The 22,209-nt window shown below is 41.7% G+C and overlaps 1 protein-coding gene across 2 annotated transcripts in view; it reads left to right on the forward strand.

Moving 5' to 3' along the window:
- EPC2 (enhancer of polycomb homolog 2) overlaps window positions 1-12,533 on the forward strand; it is a 96,596-nt gene extending 84,063 nt beyond the window's left edge. For both annotated transcript variants that reach the window (XM_040971554.1, XM_040971553.1), the window contains 4 exons: window positions 3,532-3,668; window positions 8,252-8,411; window positions 9,260-9,593; window positions 10,499-12,533. In XM_040971554.1, coding sequence (XP_040827488.1) covers window positions 3,532-3,668; window positions 8,252-8,411; window positions 9,260-9,593; window positions 10,499-10,571 — 704 coding nt within the window. In that variant the 3' untranslated portion in view covers window positions 10,572-12,533. The remainder of the gene's footprint in view (window positions 1-3,531; window positions 3,669-8,251; window positions 8,412-9,259; window positions 9,594-10,498) is intronic.
- The last annotated feature ends 9,676 nt before the right edge of the window (window positions 12,534-22,209 follow it).

Below are 22,209 nucleotides of genomic sequence, written 5' to 3' on the forward strand. Positions count from 1 at the left end.
ATGTTTAACATGCTGAGATTGAACTGTTAAAGAAGATAGGAAATGATTTTTAAAAATATATCCATGTTAGAGAATTAAGTTCACATCACTGGTTCTCCACCAAAAGTGGGATTTGAGATTAAATTTTTGATATCAAAGCCAACCTAAGTTTACAAAGGTTGAGAAACACTAACCACTGAAACTGAACAATTTAAAAGTGTATTAGGTTCTTTTGAATGTTATATAAAAAGAAAGGCAAGGGATTCCTGAGCAAATTTGTGGCTTCAATAAGAAAAGGCAATAAATGTAGATAAATGAAAAAGTAGCTATATATTTTTAATTTTACTATTTTTTTAATTTTATGGTACAATTGCATAGGGTCAGAGACTTCCCTACTTCCTTCCCTAATTCCCACTCCCTGACTGATTTATAGTCCTTTATAAACAATCATTTGTCCATTAGTCTGTCCTTTAAGAGTGTCCTGACATTGCTGGTACAGACAATTCCAGATAATCTAGCAGTTTCATTTGAAGTCCATCATTGATTTGAAAGTACAGATGCATACTGTATTGTATCTTCACATCTGGATATAACAATTTCCATTATGCATCACTATGCTTTTCCCTCAAATGAGAAGCCATGAGACAAATTCAACAATAGGAAATAAGCTTAAAGAAAATATCTGCAGCACTATGGAGTTAAACAATGTGCTAACCAATGTATCAATAAAGAAATGTAAAAGAAAACACAAAAAAAAGCTTTTTAGGTAAAAGGATGCTACTGTGTGATCTACAAGTTGGTGAAGAATTTGGTAAGCGAAAATAAACTATTTGGAAGAAACAAAAATTTAAAAAACATCAAAATACATGGGTTGTAGCAAAAACAGTATGGAAAGGGTCATTGGTCTTGTGTGAAGCTTACTTTATATCAGAAAGAACATATGGTATTTGTCCTTTTGGGATTGACTTATTTCACTGAGCACAGTGGTCTGGTTGGGACCATCTTGTTGCAGATGGTATAATTTCATTCTTTTTAGTGGCTGAGTAGAATTCCATGGAATAGATGTACCACAGTTTCTTTAACCATTCCAAAAATAGCTATGTTTTTCAAAGATTTGGAGAAAAGATTCATACTTCTTAGTTCTGAAATAGCCCCTGAAATACTACTTCTTTGGTTTTTTCTGCAATTCAAGTTAATCCCTGTTACTCCGACCTTTTCACCACAGCATTAAGCTCAACTCTGGACCAACTCTGGGCTGTCCTAAAAATGCCAGGTTCCATTTCCATTTCTTTTGAATTGGTGCATTCCTTATGTACATAGATCCTAAACAGATCGGTTTCAGATTTCCCCTTCCTACCTTGGTCTCTGACAAACCATTTTTCATCTGATCACTCAAAACTTTGAGTTCATGGGCACTTCATCTTTTTACTTGATTTTGAAGATTATAATTTGGAATTAAAAGTATTTTTCATTTAGGAACAAGTATGCTATGAATTTAGTATATGCAGAGAAAAGCAGTCGATCTTGTTGATAACACAATAAAATAATGTGTATTTCAAAAACACAGATTCTGAACTAAAGTTTTAGCATGAACACTGTATCCTTGTTGCTTCTGAAAATACATATGAGCTGTTTTGTCTTCACAACAGAAGATAAAAGTTTATATAAAGCCTTATTCGTGTATGGGGGGCTAAGCCCCACTTTATAGAAAATGGTCTATACTAGGCAATATCCCAAATTTATCACCTTTTTTTCTTTTTTTATTCTTTCATTTATGATTCCAGAAAGTAGAAAACTAGGGGAATTAAGAAGCTTGGGTCGAGCATAGACTCCAAAATAAATTCCCTCACATGAGATTGATTGGATTCTTCCATTTTATGTAAAGGTTGTTGTGTCTTTGCTTCCCAACTACGCTACAGTACTTTCCTCTTCATTTATTTTGTTCCACAGTCATCGGGATTCTTAGCACAGCCCAGTACATCAAGTCAGCAGTAAACACTTACGTCTTAGGTGAAGTAGCTGGGAGAGCAGAAAGGAAGAAACAAAGAAAACCAAAGCAGAGTTAACTGTGGAGTGCATATATTCTGTAGTGAGTTAATAGAGCTCAACTCTAATAATAGCACTTCTGAGGAAATAGCTGTTGGCGAACTACTTACAAATACAGATGAATAAATTTTTGTTTAAGAAAAGTTATCCCTGTTATAAATATCCTGATAATTGAAATTTTAATTGTGTTGAAACTCCCCCCCCCCTTTTTTTTTAATTTATTTGAGAGGACGATAAAGTTGGTTTACCCCTCAAATGATTGCTAATGCTCCAGCTGTAACTGAATCCTTGAGGCATAGATTCAGTACAGATGTGCCCCCCAGGGTGGAAGGAACCCTGTCCTTTGAGCATCACTGTTGCCTGCCAGGGACCATTAGTAGGAAGCTAGAGTCAGGAGGGGAGCTGGATGTTGAACACTGGCACTTTCATATGTAGGACGTGGGTGTCCTAACCCACCTTTTTAACTGCAGGTTTGAACACCTAACCTTCACTTCCCATTAACTTAGGTAACAGCATAATTGATTATATCCAAGAATGCTTTTATATGTTTAATTTTAGGAATACTTTATCCATTTAGAATTTTTTTTTTACAAATAGGATTTGTTTTAGGCATTGAGTTGCCTAAACTATATTCTGTGATTATGTTAGGTGAACATCTTTGCTTTCTAATTTGTAAGAGTATTTTCAATATCATGAAAAACAGCAGTCTTGTTTTCTTATCAAGACTGTAACCTACTATTATTATTGTCATGATTATTATTATTACTAATCCAAGTTTTTCCTCATTACCTGATCAATATAATGTAGGGAATTCAGAGTGATTTCAAAGATACCAAGTCTGAATGAATAACAGTATTCTCATGTTAGTAATATATGGTATAATAAAACTATATATAACTTCTTAAGCAGGTGATATTTTAAAAGATTGCATTTATTGATTTGAAAGGCAAAAGTATTTTTCATCTGCCAGCTCATTCTTCAAATGACCACAACAGCCAGGTCCAAGCCTAGCAGGCTTAATTCAGGAGCCTGGAACTTCACCTGAGTCTCCTACATGAGTGGAAGTTTCCATGTACTTGAGCCATCTTCTGCTGTTTTCCCAGATACATTAGCAGGGTGCTGGACCAGAAGGGGAATGGCAAGGACTTGAACTGGAGCTCATATGTGATGCCACAGAACTAACTCAGCCCACTACACCACAGCACTGTCCCCAGTGACATATTTTTCTATATCCTACAGAAAATAATTGCCACTAGGAAAAGGTGTCCATAGATACTGTTAAATGAAGACACAATTGGCCGAAAGCGTGTGATGTTAAAGATTCATGGATATCAGTGTATGAATACTTATGACCAATGGGATTTGTCACTTCTGTTGGGTTCTTTGCTGATGGATGTGTATTTTATGTATAATTGTCTCTCATCTTAATTATGCAATGTTATCACATTCTGCTTATTACTAAAAATACTTAAACATATTTATTTTTGAAATTACTGTCTTTGCCAGTATCAGGGGGTATCACAGAAGAGCAGTTTCAGACACATCAGCAGCAATTAGTTCAAATGCAAAGGCAGCAACTTGCCCAGCTTCAGCAGAAACAGCAATCTCAGCATTCCTCACAACAGACACATCCAAAAGCACAGGTAAGCCTGTTTTTTGAGTCATGACTTTTGTTCCTGTCTTTTGTGATAATTTTGTTGATTTAGTTTTAGTTGAGAAGAAAATTTGGGGGATTCTTACCTGAACTTCTTTGCTTTACATAATTTTTAAAGAGCTACTTTTTTTTTTCAGTTTTTTAATTGGAAAGACAGATACACAAAGAGAAGCAGAGACAGAGAGAAAGGTCATCTTCCATCCACTGGTTCAGTCCCCAAGTGGCTGCAGTGGCTGGAGCTAAGCTGATCCAGGGAGCCAGGAGCTTCTTCCTGGTCTGCCACCTGGGTGCAGTGTCCCAAGGCTTTGGGCTGTCCTCAACTGCTTTCCCAGGACACAGACAGGGAGCTGGATAGGAAGTGGAGCAGCCAGGACAGGGACTAGCACCCATATGGGATCCCAGCACATGCAAGGTGAGGACGTTAGCCACTAGGTTTCCATACCAGACTCCTGATTTACATAATTTTAAGTGACCAACTTTAAAGGCTAGTCTTTGAATATTTATTACTACTTTTGAGGGGAAAGTTATTGAGAAAGTTATCTAATTATGCATTATCAAGTGCATCATCTCTTGGGGCCGGCAGAGTGGCATAGTAGCTGCTGGTTTGAGTCTCAGATGCTCCACTTCCCAATCTAACTCCCTGCTTATGACCTAGGAAAGCAACAGAGGATTGTACAAGTCTTTGGGCCCCTGCAACCACATGGGAGACCCAGAAGAATTCCTAGCTTCATATCAGCTCAGCTCTGGCCATATCCCATAGAAAATAATTGCCTCTAAGGGAAGGTGTCCATAGGCACTGTTAAATGAAGACCCAATACTAGGGATGGGTATACAAACACTGCATAGCACCCTGGTTTCCAGAAGGACCCAGCTCTGCCACCACCTTGAAATTAGTCCTGTAAGGCTCACCATGGGCTTGGACCTCTAGAGAGCTGTATGAGAATAAATTGCTATTCTGGAAAGCCCTCCAAAGTAAAACAGTATATTTTAGACTTGAGTCACCTGAAAAAGACACACAAACCCTTTTCCAGTGTACTATTTTATTTCTCTATAATAATGGAAAAGTTTATAATTCCTAAGATTAACTAAACTTCTTTTTTAAATGACAGTTGACTAGTGTGGGAAGGATGGAGGGTTATGGAAAAGTGGGTGAAATCGTTTCCAAATTCTCTATTTCTTCTTGTCTCTGGGGGAAGGGTAAAGATAAAAGGGGAAGACACACTCAGCCTTGCAGATGTCCCAATACCCAGGGATGGGGAGCTATCACCCAGTATCAACCCAGGGTCTCAATGTGGTGCATGTTCTGAGGGTTCTGACCAAGTGTTTTGGATATTCTGAAATGCTGTTGATTTTGCCAATCCAAGGGTAAGGCAACCCTCCCAGTGTCCACTGGCTGACATAGTTGAACTCAGGTCTCCATTCACCCAGACTTTTGCTATCATTGTTTGCTGGGATAATTGTCCAATTTTCTCTGTTCTCTTTCCTATGTGACAATACCAGACAGGTTGCTTTATTCATCATGTGCATCAGGGTCTGTGTCCACTGCTCCACCTTTTTCACTCACGGGCAGGTCAAAGAACCAGGATCAAGTACCTGAGCCCCTCCGGATCCCCTGCCCCCAGGGCTCACGAACCTGGCATTTACCTTGCATGTGAACTTTAGGACCCATGTCAGGCGACCCAATCCTCACTAGATTCTCTGGCCTATGACTCATGAACCCAGCACCTACTGCTCAGGCAGGCCTCAGGACGTGGGCCAGGCGACCCAAGCCCTGTCAGATCCCCCACTTCTAGGGCTCACAAAACCAGCACCCCCTTTGCAGGCAGTCCCCAGAACCTGGGCCCGGTGACCCAGAACTAAATCTTACAATATTCTGTGAGCCTAGGCCAGTTCATTCTCAAAGAGTGAATATATCTCCCTAGAAGATACTGAGTCCTGCCCGTGACATCTCAGTCATTCTGTGACACATACAGAGTAGTGCCATTGGCTTTAGTAAAAGATAATACTGGCTTTTAATGAATAAAGGAAAACTGCCCATTAAACTTGCCTGTCTTAGCTTTTGCTGAGTCTCTTGAACAAGCAACATAAACCATTTTTAGCCTGCTCAAGGTTAGGCCAACTCAGGGTTTTACTCTGACAAAAATGATGAGCCATTCTTAGTTTCATGTTACCTATATAAGCCAGTTGGTCATGCTTTGTTGTTGTTGTTGTTTTTAGGTTTCATTTTTCTTATTTCAAAGGTGAAGTGTAAAGAACCACAGGGAGAAAGAGAGATCTTTTATCTTCTGGTTCTCTCCACATGTGGCCATTATGGTTGGAGGTAGAAAAGGCTGAAGCCAGGAACTGCATCCGTGTCTCCCATATGGGTAGTGTGAATGCAGTCCCTTACGGTGCTTTCCTAGACACATTATTAGGAAGCCAGATCGGAAGTAGAACAGCTGGAATTCCATCTGCTTTCTCTTGTGGGATATTAGTATCACTTGCAACGACTTAACCAGCTACACCATTGTGCTGGCCCCAGGAGTGCTTCTTTTTTTTTTTAAACAAAATTGATTTTATTAAACTACACTGTGGCCATCATCCATGCTTTTAAGATAAAGCACCTTGTCTAAGAACACTTTTATATTCCAAAATGCCAGGGTGACAAAGCTCTTGGAACAAAGGCTAGGATATGCAGACTTTTGTTAATCATGATCTTGGATGGTTTTCCTATGTTAATTATTGAAGAAAACCAAAAAGGAAGAGCAACATAGCCAACTTGAACAAAGGGAGATAGCCTTGAGGTTGGGGATCATCATCCGTAATTTATTACCCATTTACAACAGGAGGGAGACATGAAGAAGAGATGGCATTGGACCTGATTGCTCCAAGATACCAGGTGTTCTTGGTTTGTGATAAACATCTAGTCCATAGACATTGTCGGTTCCTTCATCCCCAGGAGTGCTTTTAAAAAATTGTTAATTTCTGTTTGAAAGGCAGATTTTACACAGAGAGGAGAGGCAGAGTGAGGTCTTCAAACTGCTGATTTACCCGCCAAATGGCCAGATCTGGGCCAATCTGAAGCCAGACGCTTTCTCCAAGTCTCCCATTTGAATGCAGGGGCCCACAGACTTGAGTCTTTCTCCCCTGCTTTCCTAAGCAGATTCGCAGTGAGCTGAATCTGGAATGGAGTAGCTGGGACTAACCAACACCCATATGGGATTATGGGATGCCAGCACCACAGATGGAGGTTTAATATATACTACATGCCTCAGCAGCAGGCCCACATGGGGTGCCTTTAAAAATGCTTTATAGGCCCTGTGCAGTAACGTAGTGGCTCAAGTCCTCACCTTGGATGTGCCTGGATCCCAAATAGGTGCCAGTTTATATTCCTGCAGCCCTGTTTCCCATCCAGCTCCCTACTTGTGGCCTGGGAAAGCAGCAGAGGCAAATGTCGCAAAGCCTTGGGACCCTGCAGGCGTGTTGGAGACCTAGAAGAAGCTCCTGGCTCTTGACTTTGGATCAGCTCAGCTCTGGCCTTCGTGGCCACTTGGGAGTGAGCCAGCAGATGGAAGATCTTTCTCTGTGTCTCTCCTTCTCTCTGTAAATCTGACTTTCCAAATCAAAAAAAACAAATCTTAAAAAAATAATAAAATAAGATAAATGCTTGATAACGGGTCAACAATGTAGCACAGAGAGTAAGCTGATGGCTACAATGCTGGCATCTCTTCTGAGTGCCAGTTCAAGACCAGGCTGCTCCTCCTCTGATCCAGCTCCCAACTACTGCTCCAGGAAAACAACAAAAGATGACCTGAAGACTTGGGCCCCTGCTGCCCATATGTGAGACCCAGATACATATCCAGTCTCTTAGTGTAGGCTTGACCCTGTCCTGGCTCTTATGGCCATCTAGGGAATGAGAGAGCAAGTGGAAGATCTGTCTCTTCCTCTCTCTCGCAGTAATTCTGCCTTTCAAATAAATAAATAATATCTTTGAGAAAAATTAATAAAACATTTAAAATTACAGTTTTTTGATCCCATACTCTCTCAGAAATAATTCCTTGCCTGTATTTAGTCACTTGGCTGTCCCTTATGCCCAAAATAAATCTACACAGTCCTATTGCTTACAGTGCGTAAACACTTGTACCTGTTGAAGACTAGGTAATCGGCAGCTTTTTGGACTTGGCTCACTGTTTAATATGTTTATGAAATTGCAATAAAAATAAAAATTGAAAATTTAGGGCTCAATATAGTGTCCTAGCAGCTAAAGTCCTACCTTGCATGCACCGGGATCCCACATGGACAGACACACATTCTAATCCTGGCAGCTCGGCTTCTCATCCAGCGCCCTGCTTGCAGCCTGGGAAAGCAGTCAAGAATGGCCCAAAGCCTTGGGACTTTGTACCGCATGGGAGACCCGGAAGAGGCTCCTGGCTCCTGGCTTCGGATCGGTTCTGCTCCAGCCATTGCAGTCACTTGGGGAGTAATCCTTGGACAGATCTTTCTCTCTGTCTGTCCTCCTCTCTGTATATCTGACTTTCCAGTAAAAATAAATAAACCTTTAAAAAAAATTGAAAATGCAACTTTGTTTTCTAGGGCTCAAGCACCTCTGACTGCATGTCTAAAACACTTGACTCAGCCAGCGCCCACTTTGCTGCCTCTGCAGTGGTCAGTGCTCCTGTTCCTAGCCGCAGTGAGGTGGCCAAGGAACAGAACCCTGGCCACAACAACATGAATGGTGTTGTCCAGCCTTCAGGTATGGCTGAGATTTCACATAATATAAACTCACTTGAAGTTGGAACTCACTGAGTTGTGGTATGGTCTTTGTTTTCATATTCTCAGGAAAAATGTGTCCCAGCAATTAGTGCGCTTTAGAATTTCTTTGGAAATATAAAGAAGAATGTGCTAGGTATTTCTAGAATTCACATCGAATGCATTCCCTGTTTCCTCTGTACACAATATCTGCCTATAAAGCCCCTTCTTATTTTCACGCAGAAACTGGCGGTTGCTTGTCAGTTTAGGAAATTCACCAAATTAGTTACTGTTGAATTATCCATGTATTAACTAAGTAGATGATATTTAATCCATGAAAGTTGACTGACCTTCCCACTCTTACATGTGCATAAGCATACTTTATCTGACTCCTGTTGAGAATATTGTGTTACCATGCACTTCTCACACTACTGAGTCCTCAAACCCTTGCTGTCCCATCCTACTCCAACTGCCTCACAGACCCTAGGGCTTTCTGGTTGCTTTGAACCTGATTGTCCATCTTTACCAGTGTCCATGCTTGTGTAAATTTTTAAGGAAGCTCAGCTGTCATTTCCATCTGTCATATTACACTGTCATTCAAAGTCTACGTATAAAGGCACCAAAACATCTTGCAAAAGTCTTTTATAAGCAAAGCAACAGAAAGACGGTGTTTGGAGTTGAAACAGGTTAGTGCATTGTACTTACTGATCAGAAACTGTTTGAAGAGAGCTGAATGTAGAAAGTTAATCTGGTATTTAATTGTAATATACACGTTTGCATTAATTTAACTCCTAATTTTTTCTTCAAGAGTTATATTACTGTCCTATGACGGTAATTTTTTTTCTCTTCCAGGAACCTCTAAAGCGTTATACTCTACCAATATGGCTTTATCATCTAGTCCAGGGATTTCAGCTGTACAGCTTGTAAGGACAGTTGGCCACACCACTACAAACCACTTAATCCCAGCATTGTGCACAAGCAGTCCTCAAACACTTCCCATGAACAATTCCTGCCTGACAAATGCAGTGCACCTCAATAATGTCAGTGTTGTTTCTCCAGTCAATGTGCATATCAACACACGGACTTCAGCACCCTCGCCAACAGCCTTAAAACTCGCCACAGTTGCTGCCAGTATGGACAGAGTGCCAAAGGTTACTCCCAGCAGTGCCATCAGCACCATAACAAGGTGTGTGTTCATGTGTGGGTGAGTTTGAAAGGTGTTGTCCGCCCCCATTTGCTGCTGGCTTTCCTGTGGGAGGAAGACTGTTTTTACAGCTCAGACAAAAGAGTGCATTGACAGACTTGCTTTCCTATAGATGTTGAGGATGTTTAGAAGAATGCTCTGATTTAGATTATTTACTAGAGGTCCCTGGTCAGATGCTTAAATGCCCACTAGGATTCTAAAAACAAAGGCAAAATGGCAAATACATCAGAAAATATTTTAGGAGCAGCAGCAGTTACTCTTTTGTTGTCTTTCTGGCAAGTTTATGTAGTTTGAAAAATTGAATTTGTTATTATTCCATACCAGAGTTTAGATTTAAAATCAAAATTAATGTTTTCTTCAATTTCCTTACACGCAAGGTGGAAACAAATTACTGTGGTAATATGTTAAAATGGAAAATGTTCTAGAATTAACCAAATCTATAGTCATGAGTTGCAGGGAGTGTTTTTATATTTCTAAGTCTAATACAAGGCTAACAGTGAATCACAAGTAAGGATTTAAAAATGACCTTAAGACAGTAGCATTAAGCTATTGTGAAGATTATGTTGTGATCCTAATGATGATTATTCTCCTTAAGTGTTATATGTTCCATGTATTGTTAAAAACCTGGATTGTCCTTTGTATTAGTATTTCATACATAATTTATCACTGGTTTCAACTGAAATACTGTGTTAAATTATAATCTTTCCTCAATTAAGTAGTGGTAATCAAGTAAGTAATTAGGAATTAGTGAAGACCTCCTTTCTAGAAATGAGAAATGTCTTCAGAAATCATATTTACTTATATTAAAAATGTGTCTGTAAATACTAAGTGATGGCATAATATTGTAGAGACTATTAATGTTTATTTCACTCTTTGCCTTATTATAGAGAGAACCATGAACCAGAAAGATTGGGTTTAAATGGAATAGCAGAGACAACAGTAGCTATGGAAGTGACATAACCTAAAACATGTGGCTTTGACCTGTGCTGATGGTGTGCAGTCATTCCTATTCCAGCTGAATACAAAAGGCGACACTCTGGGTCACAGAGTGTAACAATGGACCTAAATGGACTACAGTATATCGGATGTTAAATCGATATATGATGTATATTTTGTAAAATTGGGAAAATCACTACCTTGTAAAATAGTTTATTTGTATCATCAATATTATTTCTGTTACTTGAATAGTAGATATTCATCATCATGCTTTTGCACTTGAATTTGCAACTGAATGGATTTTAAAAAATAATTCTTTAATGGGATCATGAGCATGAAATGGGATCCTGCATCACTTGTTTTAACTATTTATTTTGCCATGTTTACATTTTGTATCTTGTAAAAATAAATCCAACTTTGTGTCTAAAAAGTTAAAGATTCATAGCTAGAAAATGAAATTCTTGTAATTTTTTTCTAAAGGAACTGTAAAGTTTTCACTTGGTTCATTTTGTTTCACACTTTGACTAGATGGACTTTTTGGTAAATACTTTAGTGGCATTTCACTGTCAAATATGAAGTTCAAGGCAAAATAGTATTTTCTATTACTGTGCAGGGGAAAGGGATGGATCGATACATGCAAATTTAATGTAGTAACTCACTTTTCCATATATTTTGAATGTATATTTCTATTTATAATACCAGTTTATAAAAAATAATTACACAGAAAAATGGACTAGGAAAAATTATGCATCTAGCACATTTACTGTGCAGATATGAAAATTTTTCAAGGATTACATTTTCTCTGAAACTACATATTTTAACTGGCTTTAAAACTGTAACACATCACATAAAAAATATTTTACCAGGTATGTATTGCATTATATCATTGCAATAATTATTGGAAGTCTAGCTATCGAGCCATCCCAGGTGTTGGGAGGGGGGAGGGTTGTGGCAAGATTGTCTTTTCAATTTTGGAGAGTTTTCCTGTGGCTACAAGGCAAGTAACGGGTTGGAAAAAGTCTGACTGTAAGTGTTGGACACCTTCATAGTGTAGTGTTTTAGTGACTTTTTTTATACGGTTCTTGTAAATTAGATACGTGTAGTGGTGTTTCAGAATGTTTGTTTATGCACTAGTTCAGACAACTTTCCCTGTTACTTGTTCTTGATAAGTGAAAACTGCAGGGAAATAAAAAAATACATATCAAACATGGACATGCTGCATATGTGTTTATTTCACAATGTGCACACAGTGGAAGTAAAGATTCAAGGGAGGTGATCGCACTGAACAGCACTTTGCATTTTCACAGTGCTTTCCAAGCATTAATGAAAAGAAGTATATGAAGCTCATCTGTGGGCGTTATTGGGTTTCAGATAATCCAATATAAACTACCTTTGGTGAAAAGTTCTTAAAATATTTTACAGAATGTAAGTACTTTGCAGTATAGCAGTCGTTGAAATCTCATAAATGAGCCTCATTTTATAAATAAAAAGTTTAGAATAGAATTTATTGCAAGGGGGGTTTGTGAAGCAAGTACTGGGAAATGTACATATTTTTAATGAATGAGATGAAAACCATTTCAAACTTACATAATTTTATACTTCACTTTTTTATACCTGCAGTCATGAACGTTGTAAATTGCTATGTCAGTTGAATTAATGGACCAGGATTTCTGCTGAGAGTGGTTTTTATTCGGGTCCTAAATGTGTAACGCAGTTGATCGTCAAAACCATAGGAAAAAAAAAATAAATTTAATTTCTTCACGGGTTGTGACCTGATAGATCCATGCTCGTCTTTGCCATACTACCTCTGGAGTTCTCATTGCTAATATATAAAGGACGTGTTTTTTATTTGATGTATTATGATTGTGTTCATTCTGCTTATAGATGGATGTGTGTCCTTTCTATTAAGAACTTAAAACTGTAGTGCCAATTTCAGAGAAAGCTTTCTTTCCCATTTTCCTCAAGTAAAGCATGACGTGAATTTGCCTTATGTGATATGTTATAAATGAGTAAAACAAAAGAAGTATCCATGTGTACAGTTTCTGGAGACGTTGGCAAATCCAGAACTTATCAAAAACTGATAACCAGTTTGTTCCATTTGAAGTAAAATAGAAAAAAGAAGCCTTCCTTATCTTGGTGGTTGTAACTGTTTCATGGATGGCATTTCAAGCACTTGCAAACATGTTTTTTCAGTATGTTGCATAATCTTGTGCAAATCAAAGGAAACACAAAAATACCTGGAATACAGATGTTTTAAGATACACATACATGCACATACATCCCGCCGTTCTTTTTAAAGGGAGCACAGTAGTGCCCAGTGTCCCTAGTGTTCCTTCTCACATCCCTTAGGGTGTTGGAGGGTTGGGTGGGGGAGAACAGTAAGGAGAACTAACACCTCATGTATTTCTTTCATGCACAGTACTCCCTGTACTTGAGTATCCTGCGATCATTTGCAACAAACACTACTGATCTGTAATACACTTAGACTGCAGTGGCTTTTGTCCCTTGAAAAACTACAAAATTTTACAATGTAAGCATATTTCAAGTGATTCTGAATATTATAGCCTGTGAGACAGATGTTTCTCATTACTAATAGTAACAGAATAATAATAATGAGCATCATGGAACAGGCAAGATTCTCTTAGTGACTTTATGGTTGTAGCCTGAACAATAATTCTAAGTTTTAATCACTGTCATTTTTAAGTTTCCGATTTATTTGTTTCACTTTATTTGATAGGGACAAAAGGAGACCAAGCCCCTGACTCATTCCCTGAATGTCCAGGAACAGTCGAGGTTAAGCTAGGCTGACACTGGGAGCCAAGAATTCAGGCTGACACCAAAATATGTGAGCCAACAACTGTGGCCTGTTAGGGTATGCCATTGTCACTCTGGTGACAGGATGCTAGCATCCCAAGCAGCATCTTAACCAGTGTAGCAGATGCCTGCCCTTCACCACTACAAGATTTGTCCAACTTACAGATCAGAAAAATAAAATTAAGATGAAGATGGGGGGGGGGGATGGGTGATGAGCCTTGCACAAATAGCTCAGTGGCCTTGCACCAGGATCCCATATGGGCACTGGTTCATGTGCCGGCTGCTCCACTTCTCATCCAGCTCCCTGCTTGTGGACTAGGAAAGCAGTTGAGGATGACCCAAAGTCTTGGGACCTAGAAGAAACTCCTGGCTCTTGGTTTCAGATTAGCTCAGCTCTGGCTGTTGTGGCCAGTTAGGGCATTAACCAGCAGACAGAAGATCTTTTTCTCTCCTTCTCTTTGTAAATCTAACCTGCTTTTCCAATAAAATATGTAAAAAAATGACCACATCTCCCACCAGAGTGTATGGGTTCAATTTTTATAAGATGATGGGGAAGGAGAGGGAGACAGGGCAGTGTGGTTTTCTTCAAACTGCACATAAGGGATGCATGAAAGCTGTTTTCTTTCTGTTAATACAATTTAAAGATGACAAAACCTGGAAAGTCACTGCACTTATAACCAGTGCCTCCCATCTTTAAGAAGGAATTCCTCTTCACGTGGTTACTTCCTGTGCTTCTCAGCCCACTTCTTAGCATCCCTAGCAGAGTTTTAAATGTGTCTTAGAAGACACATCTCGGTGTCTTGAATCCAAACAAAACAAACCAAAACAAGAGAGTTGGAAGCTGGTTCGTGGCTAGGAATTGAGCTGACCTCAATTTCCTTGTATGTAAGAGGGCAGGTTCCTTGAACTGCATAAAAGAAGTCCACTGAAGCATGGTGGGGATGTATAGGGCCCTAATGTCATTGTTGCTGATAAAGGCAGAAAATAAATTGAGATGTAAGGCTGGGCATTTAGTTATTCCAGAAATTTTTTTAAGACGTATTTTTTGGAAAGCAAAATTCAGAGCAAAGGAGATATAGAAACATCTTCCATCCACTAGTTCACTCAAGTGGCTGCAACAGCCAGAGCTGAGGCAATCTTAAGCCAGGAGTTTCTTGTGGGTCTCCCACACAGGCACGGAGTCTCAAAGCTTTGGGACATTTCCTACTGCTTTCCCAGACCATAAGCTGTGAGCTGGGTGGAAAGTGGAGCACCCAGGACACAAGCAAGCACCCATAAGGGATCCCAGCACATGCAAGATAAGGATTTAGCCGCAGAGCCTTCGAACCAGGTCCCAGAAATATTTAGTGAGTCACTAATGTCCTTAAGGCTGATTACATTAGTATTACATCATGTAATGTAGCCTCACTTTGCAGAACTAATTATTGCAACCAGTGACTTCAGGTTTCAAAAGGGAAGACAAGAATAAATGGTAATTTCTTGAGGGAACATGAGAAAATGCAGAGTAGTAGAATATCAAGAGAATTTGTTACACTGAGTTTAAATCCCTTCACTGCCATTTAAGTAGCTGGTGATCTCTTCATCTGTGTATCTGAACTTGTGTCCACATGATGAATAGATGGCATTAGATAACCTGTAACCCCAAAGGCTTCAATAACAGATATCTAATCTCTACCCCTGCCTCCTGAAGTGGCTCTTTTATTCCTTTCCAGAAAGTCACCTTCCATAACTATTGTCAGTTTCTGTTGACTAACCTCATTCAAAAGAATCGGTGACAGAGCAATTCTAGATACCTTGCTACACTCCTTTTAGTTTCCCTGTTGTCTGAAGAGAGACTACTTGTCTCAAAACCATGGACTTTGGTTTTTACTACAACACTGTAAAGCTGTAGGTTTTAACAGAGGACAATAAACTAAGCCACACACTTCTCAGCAGTTATTTGATAGAGAATTTAGACTTAGACTACTCGCAATGAGTCCCCAATCCTGTGTGTACTTAACAGTGTCTTCCTTGTAGTGTCATGAAACGGCCTTCGTCATGTCATTACGTATTTAACAAAATGTGTACTACCCTGGCTGACTCATTAGAGTAATGCTGTGGGCCAAGGTGATGACCAAATCTTCCTGAGCATCGACCTTGTGTTAGAGAACCCCTGGTATCCACCGGCAGGCCTAGGATTCAGCAGTTACTTTTTTCTTCCATAATGAGATTGACTCCAGCCATACACACAAATCATTCAATCCCCAAATTAGCACATTCCAGGGCAGTGATAACTTGCCATTTAGCAATGTTGGAAATGTCTCATCATTAGTATCCAACAGAACAGTGTTCCTGTGCTTAGTCCCAAGGCCACCGGAGCTCAAGGGCACACAGATCTTTCGTTTTACTAATGCCTGTCTTACATGCTGTTCAAATCCAGAAGTGGATTTGGTCACTGACTCACATGAGCTCATGTTAAGGATCATCATCATGCAGAATTTCAATTTTCAGACTTGATGTTTGTGTTAGCTATCTATTGCTGAATAAAAATACTGCAAAACTAAGGTGCCAGCACACGCATGTGGGGTGGGAATTTAGGACAAGGCTGCCATCAGGGTGATACCAGGAAATCATACTCACCTGGCAGCTCAAGTGGGGACAGGCCCCGTTCAAGCTCCTTAATTGGGACAGAATTTTATTTTTTAGAATTTACTACTTTGAAATGTGAGAGACAAAGGTCAAGATAAGTCTCCCATCCACTGGTTTACTTCCCCTAAATGGCTTTGGCAGCCCAGGACTGGGCTAATCCAAAGCCAAGAGCTAGAACTTTATCTACGTCTGCCACCTGGGTGCAAGGCCCCAAGCTCCCAGCCCATCTTCCTCTCTTTCCCAGGTTCATTAGCAGAGAAGCTGGAAGTGGAGCAAGCGAGACTCGAGCCAGTACCCACATGGGATGCCGATACTGCAGACAGAGGTTTAATGCACTATTCCACAATGCCAGACACCTCTCCCTCAACCCAATTCTTTATTTTACGTCGGTAAAACTCAACAATTGCTTTGAAGCCAGTAATTCTGCGATTTTGAAGCTCTGACTTGACGGAAAACCTAGGCTCTCTGACCAGGCCTATGATGCCTAGTCTGGGAAATTCAGTCAACTGAGGAGAGACCACCTGCAAAAATTTCACCTTTGCCAATTTCTGTTGTTTGGATGCAGATCACCAGTCTTGCCCACTTGAGAAAGGAACTACATAGAGGCATAGACATCAGGAGGAAGGAATCCCAGGGTTCCCCTAAATCTGCAATATTTATATGATTGGATTAACTCCATTCCACTACCACTCATCCTGTCTCCCCCATCTCAGGATCATGGGTTAACTGCTTCAGTAGACCTCAATGGTTTTTATTTGCTAATTAAACATTTTAGAGGTGCTAGCGCAGTGGTGTAGCACATTACCCATCAGCCTGCAAGCGCCAACATCCCATGGAGGCATTGGTTCACAGGCCAGCTGCTCCACTGACATGCAGCTGCCTGCTTATTGCCTGAGAGAGCAGCAGAAGACGGCCCAAATTCTTGGGAACCTGCACCCAGGTGGGAGACCAGGAAGGAAGCCAGTTTCCACTTTCGGAGTAAATTAGCTCTGGCCATGGTGGCCATGTTGGGGGAGAATGAACGAGTGCGTGGAAGGCCCCTTCAAGCTCATCTCTCTGAAGAAAAACAATGTGCCTTTCAAGAAATAAATCTTTTAAAAAATGTTCCTGAATCTACTAAACTTTACCTCATCATAACCTCCTAGTTTCATCTGTCCTATATCCAAATCTATGGTTACCTTAAAACACACACACACACACAGACATGCACAATTTAGAGAACTCTAATGCAAACATTCTGCTGTTGTGAATGGTAGGCAGGATGCCTGGTCAGGACTGAAGAACGAATGACAGCAGCAGTCCCAAAACTTCTGTGGCTGCTGGGATGGATGAAATCTGGAGAAGGGGGATGGGACTGGGGGAAGGAACAGCAAACAGAAGAGCCTTGGCATCTTGCTGGGGCTGGGGTTGGGGATGGCATCTGTCGCCAGGTGGGAGGGGCGGGTCCCGTGGGGTGCTCGCTGCCTTCAGAGGAGTCACATGAGGTCCAGGCAGGTATCTTGTCAGGAGACATGGTGCTGAGAGCTTAGCAGTAACCAGGTAAAAGGCAGAGCGTGGAGGACAGCAGCAGGAACAGTGAAGGACCTACCCTGCCCAGGACCATCAGGACCACCAAGAACTACAGACGGGATCAGGATCTCCAGAGGTGAGTCAGGTGCCTAGTACTTGGACTTTTTGTTTGTTCTTTGGTTTGCTGGGGTCACTGGTCTTTGTTTGCTGTATGCTCACTAGGTGAAGATTGCCCTAGAGGTTGGAAATGACACCGGGCTGCACGATGTGACTGCGAACCCATGGCTTGACTGAACAGTTCAGAATTGACTTCCTCACCCATCAAGTAAATCATTTCCCCAGTGTCGTTCGCTGCAGGAAAATACCAAGAATGCTTCTCACTATGAAGGCTCCGGGACCGCTAGAACCCAGCACCAATTATGAAGAACTTGTAGCAAAGGTTGTTCCCTGCCATTTCCACATGGTTGAGACTGTGCACTTTAAAAACAGTAGTTCTGGAGCCCCAACCATGGAGAGAATTGCAGGTTCCATGGTCTGACCATGGAGTGTGTGTGTCAGAGCTGGGCCTCCTCAGTGGCTAGGACAGAGCAGTGGACAGCATATCCGGGTGCACATGAAGGATGTGGCAGTACACTCGAGTCTGCAGAGGACACCTGGTACCACAACAGGACAGAGGACAGAACAAATTGATCAACTACCCCCGCCAGGTGTTGGCAGTAAATAACTGGGCAAACGGAGACTCTAAGGTAAACTATGTCAATCACTGGACTCTGGAGAGATTTAATTGTGTTGGAGTGCCAGTAATTTGAAACTGTTGAACTCTCGAAGCCTCATGAGCAGGACCCTCAGAGCATGCCCCACACTGGGGACCCTGGGGTGGTATCAGGTGGTTGTCCTCCGTCCCAGGGTGCAGAGGCGTTTGGGAGGCTGAGTGTGGCTTCTCTCCGTGTCTCTCCCTTCCCCCAGATACAGGAAGGGAAAAAAAATGGAAATGGTGATCTTACCCACCTTCCTGTAGCCTTTGACCCTAATCACCCTAAACAACTGTGTAAGAATTATCAAATATAAGCATAATCAATAATTTAAAAATAAACAGTTCCATCTTGGCAGTTCCTTGCAGATTAAAAGTGTGTCACTTGTTTCATTTATCTGCAGCAATTCCTAAGTGTACCTCTGCAGTTTCCGTTTCAAGCCTTCAAATCTCCCAAATGATCTTTAGACACATCATCCTAAGAGTCCTCACTCTGTGCTTGTCTGAGAGCCACTTTTCATGAGCACTTTGCCAGTGCTTGAGGTTTCCAACTCTACACTGGGAGGCAGGACAACATTCCAGGTCTCCCATGCAGGTGGCTGTAGTATTGTATGAGCCATCACCACTGCCCTGCAGGGTGCGCATGAGCAGAAAGCTGCAATCAGGAATCAGGGGCCAGGCATTTAACTCGGGCTCCGATGCAGGATGAGGTCTTCTTAATCAACACCTTAGCCACCAAGCCAAAAACTTACCCCAAACATTCTTTTCATAGACATTCCCCAATATCCTGAATCCCTTCATTCTCCTCCTTCTTAGGATAATGGTCACCACCTTGTCCACACCATTGCCCTCTCCACTGCAGCAGTTCACAACACTTCTCACCACTGCTATTCTCTTCCATTTCAAATCAATTTCCATGGTAGCAAATGTGATCTTTAACAATCAGAGTTATCTGTTAGCGTCTAGAAACCCTTCCCACTCCCCACCTCTTGCTTCCTGTTACACTTAAAATCAAAATCTAAATTCCTCTTTGACAAAGATCCGCCATGATCTTGCCCTGCCTTCCTTTCCTGACCACATTTTGTCATACGGCTTCTTCTCCCCACCCTACTTCCGACACTCAAGCCTCACTGGTGTTATCTGGCTCCTGACATGAGCAAACTACTGTGGTTTGAGTAGGATGTGGCTCTTATAGTCACATCCTGCAGTCATAAGGTGATGCTACCATAAGATGGTTCAATGATGGTGTCTGGCAGAGAGGCGTGCTAGTATGTCCTCGGGTCCCTGGGAGCAGGTCCTTGGAAGGTAGCTACATCTTAACTAGTTGTTCTAGGTATGTCACTGCAATCATGGGAAAAGTTGACCAACACACCACTCACTGCCTCAGTGCCTTGGAATAAGGACCTTCGTTCTGCCTAGAGCACTCCTCTTTTTGCTTTCTTTTTTTTTTTTTAAGATTTATTTTTATTATTTATTTATTGGAAAGGTGGATATACAGAAAGGAGAGACAGAGAGGAAGATCTTCCGTCCGATGATTCACTCCCCAAGTGAGCACAACGGCCCATGCTATGCTGATCCGAAGCCAGGAGCCTCTTCCGGGTCTCCCGCGCGGGTGCAGGGTCCCAAAGCTTTGGGCCGTCCTTGACTGCTTTCCCGGACCACAGGCAGGGAGCTGTGTGGGAAGCGGGGCTGCTGGGATTAGAACCGGCGCCCATATGGGATCCTGGGCATGCAAGGCGAGGACCTTAACCACTTGCGCCACCGCGCCGGGCCCCTCTTTTTGCTTTCTTGCCTCTTGGGCCAGAGGGTCCTCCTTTAAAGAGCTGTCCCTGCCCCTCTTCCCCTGATGGATGGTGTAGTTATCTCTGCCAAGGCTCATCTGTGAAGGAAACAGTGATGGCCTTTGTACGTTTACCGCCCTCCATCTGCCCCCTGTACCTCACCATGAAAGGAACTTCTGTACTGTATCCACCAGACAGAGCCTGGCACCTGGAAATGTTTTAAACATTGACTACAAGATTCCCTTGATTTTCATTTTTTTTTTCAGCATTTTAAAATTGGTGACCACCAAAGGCATCAGTTGAACAGGTTTGAAATCTATAATACTTGCTATTTGGGGCTGGCATTGTGGTGCAACAAGTTTAGCTGCTGCTGACAACAGCAACATCCCATATTCAAGCACCAATTTGAATCCCATCTGTTCAACTTTTGATCCAACTCCCTGCTGATGCACTTAAGGAGGCAGCAGAAGTTGTCCACCCACCTGGGAGATCTGAATGTAGTTCCTGGAGCCTGGCTTACTCCCCATCTGTGACAGCCATTCGGGGAATGAACCAACAGTTGAAAAATTCTCTCTCTGTGACTGTACATTTCAACTAACTCAATAACAAAGCTTTAAAAAGTTACTTTGGGGCCCGGCGCGGTGGCGCATTGGTCAAGGTCCTCGCCTTGCACGCCCCGGGTCTCATATGGGCGCCGGTTCTAATCCCAGCAGCCCCGCTTCCCATCCAGCTCCCTGCCTGTGGTCCGGGAAAGCAGTCAAGGACGGCCCAAAGCTTTGGGACCCTGCACCCACGTGGGAGACCCGGAAGAGGCTCCTGGCTTTGGGATCATCATAGCATGGGCCGTTGTGCTCACTTGGGGAGTGAATCATCGGACGGAAGATCTTCCTCTCTGTATATCCGCCTTTCCAATAAAAATAAAATAAATCTTAAAAAAAAAGTTACTTTGAAAATGCCTGACCTCTAGTTTTACAAAACCCTTTCTTTGTGAGGCTTCCTTGTGTGATTTCCATCAATTCCACATGGCTTACAGCCATCATCTGGCAGATGGATGTGGGTGGACAGTGGCAGAAAATAGGCTTTAAGATTCCCAAATGCTATTTTTCTGCTCATCTTTTTATGGAATTAGCCATTGTACTTGAACGTAAGAAAAAGCAGGTTGGCGTGCAGCTGGTTTTGTCACGGGGTCTGTGAGCTGGAGATGCGTCATCCTTGATGGTGGCTGTAGCTATGCGTTGTGCTTGTTGTCAGAGTGTGTTTTTGTCCTGAGTCAATGCATTCATCTGGAATTTAATGGCTTATGAAAGCCTCCCAATTAAGCCATTTCTGAAGGGAGGATGCTTTGCTCACACCAAAATTATACCAGATAATCATACCAGATAATTTGCCAAAAAATGTATATAATATTGGTCCCTGGCTGTTGAGCTAGACTCCATTTCTTTTCCAGATCTGGCCAAGCCAGAGTGGATTTTCCTTCAACAAGCTCAGTAATATCCCGAATGCTTTTAAGGGGTGCTGTTCTCCCCCATTCCATCGCTGCAACTGAAATCTGTTTCCGTGATTACGAATGAGGAATGGTTCTCTTCAGGCTTTTGCCTGTCTCTGTTTTGTCTGCGGGAACAGATGCCATAAGCTTTTCATAACTAAGAAGAACTCTACCAATGAAGTAGAGAGGTGAGCCTACATTACTCATTATTGCTGCTAACTAACATTTAAATGGTTTATGAGACACACTATGTGGGTTAGGAACCGTTCTTGAATGTCGCCTTCATGACGCTAGTATTTTTTTAAGAAAATATAATTACTTATTTTGAGAAACCGAAGTACAGAGCCCTCCCATTTGCCAGTTAATCACCAAATGCCCACAACAACGGAGACTAGGCCAATCCAATGCTGGGAGCTGCAAATTGAATCTAGACACTTGCCACCCCACGCCCTATTGTGCAGAGCAGGAGCCCAATGCCTTGAGCCATCTTCACTGCTTCCCAGGGTTTGTTAGAAATTCCATCCTTGTCTCACGCATGAGTGGTGGGGGCCCAAGGGCTTGAGCCATCTTTTGCTGCCCTCCCAGGTGCTTTAACAAGAAACTGGATTGGAACTAGAGCAGCTGGAACTAGAACCAGCACTGTGATCTGTGATGCTGATGTTTCAAGCTGAGGCTTAGTCAGTTGAACCACAA

Source organism: Ochotona curzoniae, unplaced genomic scaffold (genome assembly GCF_017591425.1).
Source record: "Ochotona curzoniae isolate NIBS_2020 unplaced genomic scaffold, NIBS_Ocur_1.0 contig_2210, whole genome shotgun sequence".
NCBI lineage: Eukaryota > Metazoa > Chordata > Mammalia > Lagomorpha > Ochotonidae > Ochotona > Ochotona curzoniae.